Genomic DNA, 17,722 nt, shown 5'->3' on the forward strand with positions numbered 1-17,722 from the left:
TGTCTCATAAAACAGTCAGGGAGTGAAGAACTGCTACTCTCAAAAGCAGTGCCAAATAACTTCCAGACAGCCAGCTTGAATCAATAGAGCAGGACCAGATTCACAGCTATCTTTCCTACTACGAAAAGTGAGCTTATCAGAATAAGAAGTTAAGTATCCCTTAATCCTTATTTTGAACCAAATGTAGATACACAAGGTGCAAGAGGCTGGTAAGATTTAAGCCTGGAAGCTTACCCATGCCTTGTTATACTGAGAGAAAGGGACACGACGTTCTTCCTACTTGATGGAAATCTGACCAAAAAATGGCTAATATTATAAAACAAGCAGTAACAATCACTGAAATTAACAATGCTCAGAAACATCAAGCTCCTACACTGCAAGATGCACTTCACTCACATCACTTTGACTTTTTAAGTTGTTTTAGCAGCTGTTCTTTGATTCCTTTTATAGAGGAAAAAAAGTCTTAATCTTGGATCTCATGACAGCACTCTACTATTCATTTGCTTTTTCCTTAGAAGATGAACAAGGCTACTGACATACTTCCAGAGAACTATTTGATCTACGAATGTGCAAAGAGAACTGTTCTACTTCACCAGAAATAGAACTCTCCCATTATTTTCTGTAAGAGCATGCAACTCCCTTGTTGCACCAAGACATCAGATTATTTACAGTAGCATCAAGATTAAAGCAAGCCATGTAGATGGACAGACTCGAGTCTGTAAAATCTTGTAGCCAGGATTCAAAATCTTCTTCCAACAACTTAAATAAGGGCCTGATCCTACAAAAACAGTCTTACTGGAGCACCTCAGTATGCCTGTATAAAGCTGAATGAATATTTAAAACTTCAAAGGAAATGAATTTAAGGGATCTATTAATTGATATACTGACCCACAAAAAGAGAGGCTTTTTTTTTTTAATTCAGTAAATATGTGCATATTACACCAGATATTTTTATATTTTTTCAGTACCTTTTTAACTGGTTGCTGATTTATGATCTGTCTACATTTCTCTTGCTATGGACAACAAAAATCAATTAAATCCATTTCACTTGCATTTCTAATCACCTCATGTTCTTAAGCTGCGGTTTCACAATGGCTCAAAGATGATGCAAGTGCAGCCTGTCACTGAAAGGATTTGTAAAGGTTCACCTCCACACTCTGCCCCTCTTCTTTCCTTGACCCTACACAAACCTGCAGCATCTTGCAGGAAAGCAAATCAGAACAAAGATGTAACACAAAACTTTGTTTCTTCAACAGGGTAATGACCCTTGGTCATGGCTCCCTGTTATATCTGTATGTATCTGTATCTCTATGTCTACCCTGTAGCCATGCAAACAGCAATGCAAGTGAGTTAACTAAACTAATTCTGGAAAACAAACAAACAAAACCACCTACAGAATGGTTTGGACAGTTCACTAGCTGCAGTATCACCAGATTTAAGTAAACAGTGATTTTTGAAATTAATATAAATTAGATTTAGAAAAATGAGACATCAAATATGGCTAATTCAAGCAGAGACTGAAAATAAGGACCCTTCTTACTTTAAGAGGTACTAGGAAAATTAGCAAAGTCCATAAGAATCCAAGGTATCTTAAACATCAGCCTGATTGCACACCTCACATCATGGCGGTGCTTCAACCAAATTCAGCAAGGTTCCTTAGATAAGAGCCTCATTGTAGAGCCAATAAGGTTCTGCAAAACACTAAGCACAGCTAGCCATTTCCCCACTGCACTGCCTCTCCAGCTGGGTCACGACAGCTGTCTGAATACCCACACCATGAACTAGTTACAACGTAAAAAGGAAGCTGAATTCTTACCAGGTGATCTTACACCTGATCTCCTTTAGCTGGTGCACAGGACAGCAGTTTAAGACCTTGCATGTGGAGGACTGGTGGGAAATGGGAACTGTGGAACAGAGATGCCTAAGTCAGGCCAGCCATCCAACATTTGTGTGCTGTGAACCTACCAAGAGAGCCACCCAGTGACGCTTGAGAATGAGAGGGCTGAGAGTCTGTCAACAGCCTGCAATAAGCTCTTCCTCTGGTTTACTGACTCCAATGGAGAAGTTCTTCAGACACATTTTTAACAAATGTGCATTCAAAGGCTGAAGCTTTCTATGAAATAAAACGTTTTTCCAAAAGATGCTCTTCAAACATTCTCCTCTGGCTTCATATGCAAACTCATAAAATGGCACTAACAACAACAACAAAAAATCCTATCTCCTAGTTCATACAAACAAAAACACAACAAAAAAAAACCTCATACTTCCAAGTATTCAATTCCCTGAAACAATGTGCTCCAACTCTGGTTCCCCATGCACTAAACACAGGATAGAGATTCATTGGAAGGAAGGTGCACAGCCTGAAAACACTTAGTCATTTGGAGAGCAATTGAGAACCAAGGAATGTAAGAAGTGCCAGCACACACACCTACACCAGCAGCTCAGTTTTCTCAAATTCCATGCTATTTTAGTCTTGCAGTATCTGACAGCATGCAGAGCACAGTGATGATTCAGTAATATTGCAAGTAGTACACCATCAGGATAGGGGGATGGAATCATAATCATCTCCACAGAAAAGATAATGAAAAATAGTCCCTCTACTATCTATTACATCAGTGGCATCTGCCAACATACTACTTGGAGACACCAGAACAATAACTAATGATTCTGCTACCCTACTACCTAAAAGATGGAGTAGTACAGCAACTGGACACGACAGATTTGCAGAAACCACGCTTCCACCAGACACCAACTTAACCCCTTTTTAACCCCTTTGCCACACCCATCTGCAGTCCTCTCAATTTTTTTCAAACTCAAAGAACGACCAGAAACAAGGAGAGAGAAGATTTCCATAAACTGCAGATCAAACAGCAAAAGTAATACAGCATTTTGCCACTTCCTTAAGGCTAGATTTTACCCAGACAGCAAAAATCACCTACTGTCCACGGAATCTATTCAATAGTCAGGTCCTAGCAGCCATACCAATTGCCACTCAATCCCAATGTCTTCAGAGCAGCCTGGTAGCTTTGCTTTCTATATTATTTCCTCTCCTGCAAAATATCAAATCCCTTCAGAAGCAGAAGAGCCATCATTAAGCCATTCCTGCTTTACTGTGCATGGAATCTGAAGTCACTTGGACAAACTGGAGAAGAGAAGGCCTGGGGAACACCTGACAGCAGCCTTCCAATACTTAAAGAGAGCTCATAAGCAGGAGGGAAATCAACTTTTTACACGGGTAGATAGTGATAGGACAAGGGGGAATGGTTTTAAACTAAAAGGGGGGAGATTTAGGTTAGATGTCAGGGAAATTTTTCACAGAGAGGGCGGTGGGGCGCTGCTGGCACAGGCTGCCCAGAAAAGCTGTGGGTGCCCTATCCCTAGAAGCGCTCAAGGCCAGGTTGGATGGGGCCCCGGGCAGCCTGAGCTGGTGGGGGGCAGCCCTGCCCACAAGCTGGGTGGGCTGTGAGGTCTGTTTCAACTCAAATCATTCTATGATTCTATGAAACTGTCCCAAGAGTGACAACTGATATATGATTTCAGCAATTTCAGTAGCGGCTAAACAATGAGATCTCGCAAACACAGTAACGCGTGGCGGCAAAGGGAATTCCTATCTTGCAGTTCTGGTGCAGGAAACACCATCTTTCTTCCAAAATGCTCAAGCTGCACCTCCATACCCTGCCAAACACCCAGGGAGGATCCTGAGTGGTCCCTGCACACACCCATCTCTGAGGCGAGCTCACCTCCACGCGCTCTGCAGCATCGAGAGCACCTAGCGATGCTGACAGCGCTTCCACCATCCTGCCTCGCGACGTGCAGGCCACACAAATCCACACAAGCCTGAAAAAAACAGCAAGCTAACGCTAAATAAACCCGATGTGCGGAAGGGACGAGAAGGGGCAGACAGCTCCCAGCCCAGCACGGTAAACCTCAGGGTCTATCTGACTCACGCCTGTAACCCACGCCGTAAACATTCCAGTCAGCGGCTATTCTAAGATTTCCCTGAGCACTTTTTGTGCCTCTCGGCACAGAGGCACAACCCCGAGCCCCGTCCCGCCTGCACAGCCGTCCCTCGGAGCACGGCCCGCCCGCCCCGAGCCGCCCCGCCGGGCCCAGCCGGCCGCCCGCCGGACCGGAGGAAGTTTCCGCGGGGCGGCGAGAGGGAAACCCAGCGGAGCCCCCTCTCCGCTCACTCACAGGCGACATAGGCGATGCAGGCGAGCCCCACGAGCAGCTTCATCCTCCTGCGGTTGATGGCGGTCAGCAGGCGCAGCAACGGCCCCTTGCTCACCATGCCCAGGGCACGCAGCGCCGGGCACACCACCGCGGCTCCCCCCGCCCGCTTGCCCGGGAACCGCTCGCGCAGGCGCAGCAGCGCCCGCCCTCCTCTTCCTTCCCCCGCTCTGGATGCGCTCGGCGGCCCGAGCAGCGGCCGTGCCGCGCCGCCTGAGAGGGCGCATGCGCGGTTCGCGGCGTGCCGCAAGCGATGGGTGAGGGGCGGAGCGCTGAGGTGGCGGAGCTGATGGGTCTGTTCGTTCCCTTGTCTGTCCGTTCTTCCTTCATAACAAGCCACGGGCTCTGCGTTAGAGGCTGCCTCGGGGCGCCCGCCTTCCACAGAGTGTGCCTGAGGAGAAAGGGTGCCCGCTGCCTTTCCGCTTCTCTGGCTCGGTCCTTCGCGGTGTTGCCGTGCGCGTGGCTTTGTCACCTGTCGCCTCCCGCGGTCGTCGCCTTTGGGTGACCTGCTGGTCACAGGCAGGCTGCACACACAAAAACACACCTCACACGTGTGTCTCGCTCTGTTTCCAAGCAGGCAGTGCCCGATATCTTGAAAGCTCCGTTTGCCTCTGTGCAAGAAACTTGATTTAGTGGGAAGTGCCCCTGCCTATGGCAGGGGTTGGAACTGGGTGTTCTTCAAGTTCCCCGTCAGCCCAAACGAGAGAAGAGGAGGCTGAGGGGAGACCTTAACACTCTCTGCAATGACCTGAAAGGAGGTCATGGCAAGGTGGGGTTGGCCTCTTCTCCCAGATAACAGTGACAGGATGAGAGAGAATGGCCTCAAGTTGCACCAGGGGAGGGTCAGGTTGGATACGAAGAAACATTTCTTCTCAGAAAAGAGTGGTGAGGCACTGGCACAGGCTGCCCAGGGAGTCACCATCCTTGGAGGTGTTCAAGAACCGTGTGGATGTGGCACTGAGGAACGCGGTCAGTGGGCATGGTGGGGATGGGCTGGTGGTTGGGCTTGGTGATCTGAGAGGTCTTTTCCAACCTTAATGATTCTATGATTCTGTCTGTTTCTCCATGCATTTCTTTTCTATGATGACTGTAAAATGCTGTGGATTTGTTTTTGTTACTGACTTTTTTCCTGTCCCAAAGTTATTAAGTTGCACCTGTGTAGGATAATAAGATTTAAACTGCTCTAAAGTTATTTACAGTTCCACTGCAACTTCCATCTGAAGACCTTGTGGCCTGTAGCAAACCACTGATTTATATTTGTCTGAAGTGGTAGCAACTTCTCTCATGTGTCAAAGCGTTCTTCTCTTGGTAATACACAATCTGAAAAGAAAGCTTCCATCAAAAGCATTCCCTCTCAGTACTATGACCTTCAAACAGTTTCTGACAAATGTTCTTTTTCATATTCATCTCCCTCAGGAGAATACTGCAAGAATAAGTGTTCTTGACCTAAATGACTCGTTTCAATTATTTACTTTTAGCAGAGGACAGCTGTTTACTGTGACCTCTGTCCACATGCTTAGCAAGAGTTAACTCCTCCTTGTTATGAGGAGTAAAATGTGTGAAAAGTTGAGAAGTGTAGGTCTTCAAAGGATAATGTGCAGTAAGATGCCATTCAGTGTGATGAAGAATATCACACTGTGGCCTGGGGAGGCAGTGATGTTATTCAGGAAGCCCTGAGAATCAAAATTTCCTATCTCTTAATCCTGTGCTGTAAGTATAAAGCCAACTCCTTTCCTCTTGACTTTTGTTTCTTTTAGTTTGTATTTGATATACTTTACTTGCATGTTTATTCCACTTGCTAATAAATATGTGGAGAAAAGAGTATAAACATAAAAATCATTTAAAATACAGTCTAGCACTGAGTTTATCTGCAGAGCAATCACTCAGATAGTAACAGTTTATACCAGGAGTAAATTTTGCCATCAAAAATCTACAGCTGAACAGTGCTGCATGAAAGCTAGAGAATATTACAGTTATTACTGCATCCCTTTTACGAGGTGAGCCCTGCAGCTCAGACTCCCATTGTTTTCAGTCAGAATTTTGAATAATGGTACTCGCAAGCACAACTCATGTTCCGTGGGCTTTTAGGGATAGGACATTTTTATCAATTGTGCTCAGCTGCACAATCCACCGGGCTGCTTGTGTAAGACACTTTGCTTGGTGTCATCCATGCTCTGTGTTCAGGCTAGTTTTGCTGCAGATGCATGACAGGCTGCAAACCATGAAGATGGGAAAAGGAGAGTATGGAAGCAGAATGCTCTGTGGAGGATTGTGATGGAGGAGACTAGAACCACGTGGAAGCAGCCTAACTATGCTTCCTAAAGGGCCGGCTTTTTGTTACACGTAACATCTGACTACATCCATGTCTTTCCACAAGTAATCCAGAGCATGTCTAACTTAACACAGGCTGCAGGAGGGTGTGCTTAAAAGTCCATTATATCTCAACTATAATTATAGGCATGTACATTATAAGTACTATAAAGTTCTCTAGTCAAAAATAGCCAGCGGTAGGGATACTTGTTTCAGGATGTGTTTGGTCACCCCAACAACCTTGTGCCAAGGACTGGCACCAGTAGCAGAGATTCTGGCATGTAGTAGCTTGCTAAATGTGTCAAGAGAAAGGCTGAGGGATGGTATGGTTTTGGATGCTGGCTCTTATGAGACTGCTATGCATCAGGAAGCAAGCATCCATCTGCCTTAGGTCATTATCTCCGCCAGGCTGTCAGTATGACCTCAGCTAATGGCAATCCTCTCAGGGCTAGTTTGCAAGCAATAAACTCCATCTCCTATATTACAGTTTTCATCTTTAGTTCTTAAAGAGCATTTTGATTTTTCACTAACCCACAGCCTGTGAAATTATGTCAATTTTTTTTAATGATTTTTGTTTTATAATTATGTCTTCCTTAATAATTAAAAATGTGAAGGCGCAGTTGTATCTACCTGAATGACTGGTACGAGCTTGGAATTAACAAAACCCTTGTAACATGCTTTTATTTGAAGCCTGACCAAATCAGAACTGTGGAACTGTGCAATTACCCAGCTGTTGTTTCAGAATAAGGAAAAAAAGGATTGTCATGATATGCACAATTTCTGCACGACGTTACATGGGGGAGGCTGTTCTGTCATGTGGAAATACAGGGAAGATCCTGTGCTTCTCTCCCAGTCACTTTTCTGCAAGAGATAACGTTCCACAATAAGATCTGGCAAACAGAAATGGACCCTGGGCAGTGAGACCCAAGCAGAGAGAGCTACTGTGCATGAGATAAGGAAATGAGCTGCAAAGCACTGAAAAAATGCAAAAATAGAAACAAGCCATTACCAACATATTACTATCATCTCTTGTGACTTTGTTCTCCAAGTCAGTTAAGGCTGAAAGTAGACAAGAAAGTAAGGCTGAGTTGCACAGCTCTGCCCTCCCTTGCAGTCCATCTGCATCCACAGCTGTACCACGGCTAGTGGTACACTCCTGGGAGGAATTTTTCTGGTACATTTATCTTCCTCTAGGAAATCTACAGATTATTCTATGGGGTAGCACTTTTGTACTGCATAGGCACAACAGTGCAGTTGTACAAAGCCCTAGCTAACCTTGAAAAAACAATGGCATTTGCCCACGTTCAGATAGTAAAAATATGGAAACAGATTTTTTACAAAAAAGTTTGAAATGTCAAATGTTGTGTTCTGTTTTGTTTTTAAATTCAGTCTACTTTTAACAGTAGATCATAGTGAGGAGGGAAACTCAGACGAAAAAGTCTGAGATAAAGCTAGCAGTGTTTCTTTGTAGGGAGAGTTTGAAGTTAGAGAGTTTGTGGCTTTTTTCTAAGACTAAAGAAAAGGGAACATGCAGTTCTGGGAATGGTGTCAATTCTTTTAATATTAGCATCTCAAAAGAGAAAAAACTGCTAACTGCTTCACAGAGTTATTATTTAATATTTGGATGGTGATGGCAATAAACAATTTCAAATACGAATGGATCACAGCTGCCCTAAGGATTACATGAATGCAGAATTGAGTCAATCCTAGACCTTGAAAGCATACAAAGTAGGAGACAGATCATCCAGTGAATGGGAACAAACAAACAAGTGGGTGTCCAATTTGGAAATAACTGCTCAAATACATATTTGCAGGAATTAGGTGAATTATTTCATTATTTAATCAGATATTTGCAAAGAATGAATTATAACATACAAGCAAATAATTATATGTTAAAAATCTTTGCTGTTCATCTATTTTGATAATCAGTTTCCTTAGGTACTCTGTTAGTCCCAAGATTTCATTCTGTGAAAGCTGAGAGACTCCTTTTTATATCAAGAACGTAGAAACCCAACACACAAAGCTGCTTAGAAAAGTTGCTTCCATCTCCAGATTTGAAATTGATATAGACTGGAGAGACAAATAAAAGTCAAGCAACAATTACAGACTGGTAAGCATTACCTACATAAAGTACTTGTTCTTCGTGACGCAGTTTTTCTGAGGTAACCAAAGATGACCCCATACACGTTCAAAGTTGGAAAGAGATTTTGAGGCACTGTATCTGTTCTGAAAGTGCAGAAGATAACTGAGTAAGAATGAAGTAGCGGATAGAGTGGCTAAGCTGCAGAATCTTGTGAGCACTTGAAAGCACTGTTCCTCAAAGTTCTTTTATCATCCATCAAAGAGGCTAGTTTATTAGTCTGGGTCAGCAAGCACGTTAATCATTCATTCCTCTTTTACATTTCATTATTTCCCTAAATCCTTTGGAGATTTTAATTGGCATAGTTCTGCCCTGCGGCATGTGGGAAATAGTGACTTTGAATGGCTTTATTTTGGGTTGGATTCAAAGTCGTAACAATATGCCAGCCCAGAAAGTGAAAAAAGCAAAGAAAAAGGCTGTTTTAGGGTGGGCCAGTGATGTATGTACATGTAATGTGCTCTTGATGTAGTGGCTGAGAATGGCTTTTTCTTAAGAAAATCCTCTTGGAGCTTATGCTAGGAGTCTGTGCTGGCTGCTAGGGACAGGGAAGCTGTTCTTCTTTGGCATCTTTATTTGTAGTGTTGCAGATTGGATGTGACTTCAGCTGTTTTAGCTGTATAGTATATAAAAGGTCTTCTCCTTTCCTCATGCGAGCTCCAGGCAGCTGGTTTACAAGTCACCTCAGTGATAGTGATTCTGCATTACACAGATGTGAAGATTATCGTTTTAATTGTGGGTAAAGAACTAATGTTGAGTAACTGAGGAATCCAGGCTGCAAGAGGCTGGAGAGCACATTTGCTCTCCAGTCTAGATATGTTACTGATGGCTTTTCCCTCTGAGGCAGGAAAGAATCTTAGTGCTGTTCAACTACACTAATGCTGCCATTGCAAAACATTACTGACAAATAAAAGAGAAAGTAAACATCGTTAAAGACGTTAGAGAACTTGTAAGGTTGAAAGAAAGGCACTAGTCAGAAGAGTGTATCGCGGTCCTGTTGAAATGTATTTGGAGTGCTCAAATTCCTACTGATACTTGTTATTATTCCTCTTCAACAAATGTCCCAAGCTGTAGTGTCAGGGAGTTAGGATGACTGACAGACACTCACTCATTTCTGGAAATGTAATGTGAAAGCATTATTCAGTTTAGGTGACCTGTAGCTATAAAGGTCCATGATCTTATGAAGAAGGATCTGGAACAGCCGCAAACAAAAGAACCTTTTGTTGGAGGCTCCTCAAGAACTGATCAGCAGAAGGCCATGTGATCCATGCAAGCATTGGATTACATGGCACAGATATGCCTATGTACTTCAGATCTTGGATTTCATCAGGACCAAATGTTTCCTTTCTCTCCCACAGGAAATTATTTTTCCTTCTGGATGGGGTGATGCAGAGGAGATATGTACAAACAGAATCTAACAGACATGCCCTTGCCAAAAGAAAGGCCAATGGTATCTTGGGCTTTGTTAATCAGAACCTCAGCAGCAGATCAATGGAGATGATCTTTCCTCTCTACTCAGGACTAGTGATGCCGCGCATGGAGCACTGTGTCCAATTCTGGGCTCTACAGTACAAGAAAGACATGGACATGCTGGAGACAGTCCAATGAATGGTCAGGAAAAAGACTAAGGGACCGGAATACCTGTCCTATGAGGAAAGGCTTTCATTCAGCCTGGATAAGAAAAGGCTCAGGGTGGATACCTGAAGAAAGGGTACAAAGAAGATAGAGCCAGTGGTGCCCAGTGATAAGACAGGAGTTAATGTGCACAAACTGGAGTGCAGGATTCTCCCTCTGAACATCAAGTAATGCTTTCTTACTGTGCAAGAGACTGAAGAATGGAACAGGCTGTCCAGAGAGGCAGTGTGGTCTCCTTGGAGATCTCCAAAAGCCTCCTGGACATATGCCTGGGCAGCCTACTCTGGGTGGCCCTGCTTGAGAACAAGCTAGACCAGATGGACCCAGAGGTCTCTGATAACTTCAGCCATTCTGTGATACTGTATTTACAAAGCAAACAAAAGCACAGGTCCGATTTTCCTTTGCTGTGTGTCCTTGTGTTACTGTTGTTCTGTTCCTTGATACAGCTGAATAGATACAAAACCATGTGAATGCAAGTATGAGTTCACTTTAGTAATCTCAGTAGAAATATTCATGTGAGTAAAAACACCAATGAACAACCTTCTGTGTAACATTATTCTCTTTTGTAATTTCCACCATTAGAATTATAGCCTACCGATCAAGGCAATTTTAGTATCAAATTTATGTTTTGAAGTAAGGAGGATTAGTAATTTCCAGATAAGTTTTCCAGTAGCTAGTAAGATTTGACCAAATAAACTTTCATTGCTGCCTTCCAAAGTTAAATCATAGTCTTACATAAACAATAAATTCCCCCAGTGAATGCCTGTTAAATGAATTTGCAAATTGTGTTGCAGCCCAACAAACAAACAAACAAAATTAATAAACAAACCCTTGAATGTTCTTGTTATACAAATTGTAAATTCATTCCTGGCAAAAGCAATACCTCCATAGATCTCCAAGCCACGTAAAAACAGTGTGAACTTTTGAGTATGAAACTTATTCATAGAAAAAAATGTGGTAATTCTTATGTGTGTATTTTTACCTTGTGCCTGTCATTGGAACTGAAGATTTATTGTAACAGTACATATTAAAAAACAACCAACAATAGACAAAAGGCTTAAGGCATACAGTGTTTGAACATTAGATCAAAAATAATTACCAAAAAATTATCTTTTCCTGTTACGCCAGTGCTTCCATGGGAAGGTATTATAAATAAATAGGCTTACATTTATTGTGGGCTTCCAACTTGGCAATTAAGCTATGTTGATTAGGCCAGTCCTAAACAATACACTGTGACCTTACTGGCTCATGCAATCATCTCTTTTTCCTGTGGAAACAATCCTGTGGAGTGAATGGTGAGTTGTGGACGGAATGTGGTGGATGCAAAGCCAAAACATACACCTGAATTACTTCTGGAAGTACTCCTAGATCCTGAAGTTTTAACTGCTTTGAAGGATTTTTCAAAAGGTACTGAGAAAAGGAATCCTTTCATCAGGAGGCTTACATGCAAGGTCTAGGGGTCTGTAGAACAAAAAGGAATGAAAACCTTTCTCCTGTGCACATGTGATAGGCTGAATACATAGGGACAGAATCTCAAGCTAGTGCTTGTTAAAAGGAAAATCTTTATACTGATTCAAGTTACTGGTGATTTCAGCAAATGCATGGTTCAGGAGCTTGCCTACTGTACATGCAGAAAGATTTCCCAACCAAGCTGTTCTGGATTCACTTCCTGTGCCCATATACATGGTATTGGAAAAAGACATGTCTTGCGAGGATAGCTTAAACCAGTTTCCTGAAAATAATTAAGCAATATCAGTAAAGTGAGTTGTCACTAGACATTTTGCCCTAATCTCTGTGTTGGTGAGGGCTATGATTTTTTTAGCATGCATGTATGCCCGTGTCTCTTGAAGTCTCTCTCCCTACTTCCCTGGTCCCTCAGTAATTTTTTAATCAGCTTGTTTCATCCAGAATAGCATAGACCACAAAGGTGTTACATTCATTATGCGTATATTGATGGTAGCTGGATAGAAAAGATAGAGATTATCTATCAAGTCTAACTAAGCAGCAAGGAACCCAAGCTGGAGAAAGATATGTGAACACTGACTGTGAGAACTTCAATCAGAGCTCAGAATTTATTAGATGTGAAACAACCCAACTACAAGACACAGATTCCTTTGCAACTAGACTTCATTAGCTCCTCTGTTTCTGGAGTTATTAACTGTTGCCACAATACTTGAGAGTAAAGCCCTCGGTACTGGCTAACCAGGAGAAATGAGTGAAGCCCCAGAAGCAGAGAAATCTACAGAAGGTAAAGAGTAATACGGGAAGGGGAAATGAAAAGAAAGCACTCCGTTAAAATTAAAAATCTATGTCTAAATATTTTAAAGCAGAAGTTTTAAGTCTCCATATTTTTCCTCTAAATATTGAGAACGATGCTGGACAATGAAGATCTACAGTAGGGTTCTGAGCCCTTTTTATCCCATTAGCTGGCATTTACAAAAGGAGGAGGTAGTTTGTATGAGGAGAGAAGGAAGGGTGTTATCCACATGAACAGCGCTTTGGTAGTGTGCACTGGCTCAGGCCCCCCCTTCTTACCTAAAATGAACCTGGCTGTAGACTTATATTACTCATGCATCTCATGAAGCCTTCATTTGCTAAACCTAGCCAAGCAGAGAGCAAGTACAAGTAAAACCGGTTTTATACTCCATCTGTCAGGCCATTCAGTTGCTCTCTGTATGGTTCTATAGTAAGAAAATGTATTTGAAATGCATTGTTTCCAAATTTAGGTTTTTTTTTTAAAGAAAATGACCATACTGAAAGACTGCATCAGCAAGTTCTGTCTAGAGATTAGAGATTAGGATGTTCTTCTACAGTCATTCAAACAAGAAATTCCTCACTGCCTGTGTCATTAATTTCAATCTTTAGAGTTGGGTTGACTGTAAAACTCATAGTGCTCTTGCAGGTAGAACCCTTCATGTTCCTCCAGCTTCAGTAAAGGCTTATACTTACATGTTTAAGGGCTTTGGTACTCTCTGTGGTCCCTAAATAGAAATACAAACAAATGCAAATAAAAACCGTATTAAAAACCCAGCTGTTAAGGATTTTAAAATGATACCCTTCAACATTATCGTCTACTTTGGGATGTAATTACAGTTCACCAGCAGGAACAAAGAAATCTCACATATTTAGCAGTAGCTGCAGTCTATCTTGCATCCTGCAATTAGTTAAGCTACTGTCTATAGTCCCGATGTCCTTCACTGGGAGCTGAAGGACTCCCTAATACCAAATTACTGACTGTCCTCACTGTTTTGGTCTCAGGCCACACATAATATCACTGTTAGCAAGCAATAACTGATACAACAGCACAAAAATCTTTGTATTTATTTCCCAGCTCTCACTTGCCATCTAGCACACCCCACTGCCACTGCTCATGACTGGAAGGGATTCAAGTGCACACAACTGCAGCTTAGGGTTGCTGAGTGCAGATCCTGGGCATGCCACAGTCAAGCAGCAGGGAAGGCCAATAGTCCAGAGATCTGTGTTTGGCACCTGGCAAAAACTTTCATCTTCCCCACATATAGTGAGGATAAGATGTTTGACAAAGATGGGGAAAAAAGCAGGGCTCTTTTTGTAAGATACAGAGCTGGTGTGCATACAAGGGTGGGGAGAAAGGCACTGGAAAGGTGTGTGATATTGATAGCATTCATAGCATTGGCATCATGGTTCCATATCCACACTCACACACAGACATGCAGTGGGGGCATGTCTACAACATCAGACTAGAGGGAGTAAGGCTTTCTGTACGCCTGTGTGAAACAGCTCACTGTTCCTGTAAATGCTTCTTTCCCATTTATTGTCCCATTTGGCCTGGAAGCTCAGCAAGCCATGGATATTCATTAGTTAAATAGGAAAAAGCAGGCAGAGCAGAGAGGATGCTAGGAGATGTATTTTGGTATAATGGTCCTTTATACTGTCTCATTTGTGTTTTCAATGACTGCGTGTGCAAATTTCTACTGTTACTCCTGAGCCTGTCCAGGGGTGTTGTTTCTGCTTTAGATGATATTTATTTTTTAATGGCTTTCACTTTATTCCCCAGCTTTTCAAAAGTTAGTCTTCCAGCAAATTCACAGACACTTCCTTCCTGAAGCACCTTTCCTTTTTGTAATCCTGGACAGCATGGAAAAGTAAATCTCTGAGTATAGTAAACTGGGCAGAATTTTACCCATTGAAATACCTGCTCAGGTGTATTCTTTGAAATCCTTCACTAGAAGACAGGCAGTTAGGGAAATTTTTGAATCCCTTTAATGTGCTACCATACCATAGCATGAAAGTTCTTCCCATTTTACAGTTCAGACGATTTCGAGGTGACTAAAAGCCTTTGGAATAATTAATGCACGTCACTAAGAAAGTTTTCCTGCCTGAGTTTTTTTTTAAGCTTCAGTGGTTTAATTGCTTCTTGAGCTTGATGAGGTGTTGATCACTACTAGATTGCAATAGCTCAGCTTCCTCTGGCAAAAAATTTGAGATTAAAATAGGGTGATTATTATCTGTCTGTTAGGTTTTCCAAATAAGAGTAAGAAAAATGTTATTTAAAAATTCTTCCATAAGGAGAAGGAATCAAATAGTTGATATAATTCTACTTTAATCTGATAAAATTAAGAAAGGTCTATTTACAATCTGCCTACTCACTGCTTGATTTAGATATAGAAATCATTTTTTAATTGGTTAGCACTGTCTCCCTCCAGTCTTCCAGAAGAAAGCTAACTCAGAGAGAGAAAAGATAGTAGCTAAGGTGTAGCTATTCAGAATCAGACATATCAATATTTAATACATTGATATTCTTCCAGAATATACTTCTTAATTGTCTGTCTACTCTCTGTGAATTTAATGGGAACCACACATACAAGACATGCCTTTTATTAGTGTGGGTCAGTGCCAAGTCAGTGAAGAGCCTCATACAAGAAATCAGGTGAATTCCTTGAGGTACAAGTTAAAAGCAAGGAAAGTAAAGAAAGTAAATTTCAAAAGAGTGACACACGAAGAGTGATTTGTTATAAATGCAGTGTTAAGCCACGTGTTTAATGGTTAGATGAACTGGTATAGGTCCTGAACTCTACTCTGGACTGGGGTTTAAGACCATAGAGTTCATGAATGCTGAAGCTGAGTCTTCTCTTGCTGTTCTAGTGAAAACTGAATCACTTTTGCGGATTTTCTCCTGTTTTTTAAAATGAAAGTTATAAAACCCAAGTAATAATTCCAGAAACTCCTGATATACCGTGCTTTCCACTGAAAAATGCATTTTCTGAATGCTATTTGTATCCTATTTACTAACAGCTATCCCTTCGATTCGTATGTACTTATCAAAACTGTTTTACATTCTTTGTGACACCACTTTAGCTATAACTGAGTTGCTGGATTAAATGGAACCTAACAAATTGAAAAATTACATCAAATGAGTGTGATATGGGGAGACACATAGAAAGCCCTGAGCCTACTGGGAAGATGACTTAATGCCAGGGCCACAGAAAACACCTTATAGTTCATTGTGCTGATGCATTTCACCCTGAGCTAGCTCCTTCTCCTCATAAATTATGTAAAGAACTCACGGCGCAGGAGTGTATGTTCAACTTTGGGGTCAGACATCTAAGTGTTAGACTGCCTAGGCTTCAGTTTTTGGGTGATTAAGTCCTTTAGCTCACAATGCCTGTCTGGTTCCCAGAGAAACCGGTTCTCTTCTGAACATCCTTCATTCTGCCTGTCCCTTCCCTCTGTTGCATCAATTATTTTCATGGGATGAGATCAAAACTATCTTCCCTCTTGTTTCATGAAAAAGAGGAAAACAGTGGAGCAACCAAAAGTACCCTGGTGTTGCAGATTGGAGTGGCTGCACAGCAGCTAGCAAATTCTGTAATACATGATTGAAATGCTGAAGGTGGTCTCTGTGAGTCTGGAGGAATGACTATACATTGCTAGAAATTTTACATGGACTTTATAACAAGGCTGTTACTACTCTTAGTAATTTTTACACCTGAATTAATTTGATGGTTTAACTATTATTCTCTATTTCCACAAAGTGTAGCTAGCTAGTTAACTAGCTTTAGCTCACATGCAGATTCAAAGTTTTTCATTGACAAGAACTCCGTTTGGTTTCAGCTTTCAGAATAAAGACTTGTCTGGTTTTGATTGTATAAATGAGCATTCTTTCCATCTGTCACTGACAAATAGTACAGATGTCACCTAAAGAGTAACAATCTCTATTCACTTTTAATCACAACCACCATATAACAATTTACTTTTGTATTTTTCTTAGATGGAATATCCTGTGTGGTTCACGAGAATCCCTGCAGCTACATGCTTTTTGTGACCATAGAGCAAGAACAACACTGAGAATCATAATTGCTCTTAAAGCATATTACATTCTTCTTGAAAATGCGTGATTCCACTTATAAGTACAACTCTCTTCTCATTTCTTCCAAGAGTTCATCACCATTTTGAAGAGCCCCCACTGAATGCTGATGTCAGGAGTCCAGAGGATGCCAGCACATCCCTTCTCCCCTCCTGGGAGTATGCCTGCCTGGACTTAGGTCCAGGTGCATTCAAGGTGAGCAGAACTCTTCTGATGCAAGAGCTGGAATATGCTTTGGCTAGAGGTCCCCATTCCTTCCAGAGTTCCTTTTAAGCTGAGTATCTTGCTTTGTCCCTCACCTGAACTACCTTACGATTTTGCCTCAATTCCTACACAAAACATGCAGAAATACTTGGAGTTATATGCAGAATCTCTTCTTTTTGTCCATGTCTCTCAAAACAGTTTTCAGCCATTGTTGTCCTTACACTGCATGAATACAACTAAGTGACATGTCTCACACTGGAGACAATGGGCCAGAGGGGCCCAAGTGTGGATTACATAGCTGGGGATAAGTCAGTGCTTTGCTACAGCCAGCAAAGCTCTTTTCTGCCTTTTTGCACAACTCTGTGTGACCTTGACCAGCCTGTTGGAACTGACATTTTCTCCTTTTGGAGTTTTGTAGGCTTATCATAGAGCTTTTCTCACTTTTAATTCTCCCTACCACTACATGGTTCTTCCACTTTTTAAACCTGTATCTTGGTAATACCTTGTTTCAGCTGAGATGGACTTTAATACATCCTATGTAGTGTTCTTGCTTAAAAGCTGAGATTGCCATTCTCAAAAGCAATTTAGCTGCCCAGCACTAAATCTGTTTCTGACCTTATCTGGAAAAGACATATTAGTGATCCACCAACAGTTACTGAGTTACGCTTCCACAAGAAGTCCTTCACACTGAATTTTAATGATAGCAACATCCCAGCAATAGCCAGAACTCACACAGACCAAATGGTCACAGTACCAAACTGCAAGTAAATCAGCTCCATGATAGAAATTCCCCTATTAAACATTCTCTGAATTATGTATTCCTCATATGTTCTGCATGCAGAGCTGGTATTGACGTGGCG

General features: G+C 41.9%; 1 protein-coding gene across 2 annotated transcripts in view; it reads right to left on the reverse strand.

Moving 5' to 3' along the window:
• Positions 1-4,413, reverse strand: part of UXS1 (UDP-glucuronate decarboxylase 1) — a 56,532-nt gene extending 52,119 nt beyond the window's left edge. The window contains exons 1-2 of one of the 2 annotated variants that reach the window (XM_021414102.1): positions 4,195-4,336; positions 3,741-3,837 (exon numbers count right to left, since the gene is read on the reverse strand). In XM_021414102.1, coding sequence (XP_021269777.1) covers positions 3,741-3,837; positions 4,195-4,203 — 106 coding nt within the window. In that variant the 5' untranslated portion in view covers positions 4,204-4,336. Of the gene's footprint in view, positions 1-3,740; positions 3,838-4,194 lie in introns of both variants that reach the window. The other variant, XM_021414123.1, reaches the window with a different exon arrangement.

The sequence above is a fragment of the Numida meleagris genome, chromosome 1, assembly GCF_002078875.1.
Source record: "Numida meleagris isolate 19003 breed g44 Domestic line chromosome 1, NumMel1.0, whole genome shotgun sequence".
Lineage (NCBI taxonomy): Eukaryota > Metazoa > Chordata > Aves > Galliformes > Numididae > Numida > Numida meleagris.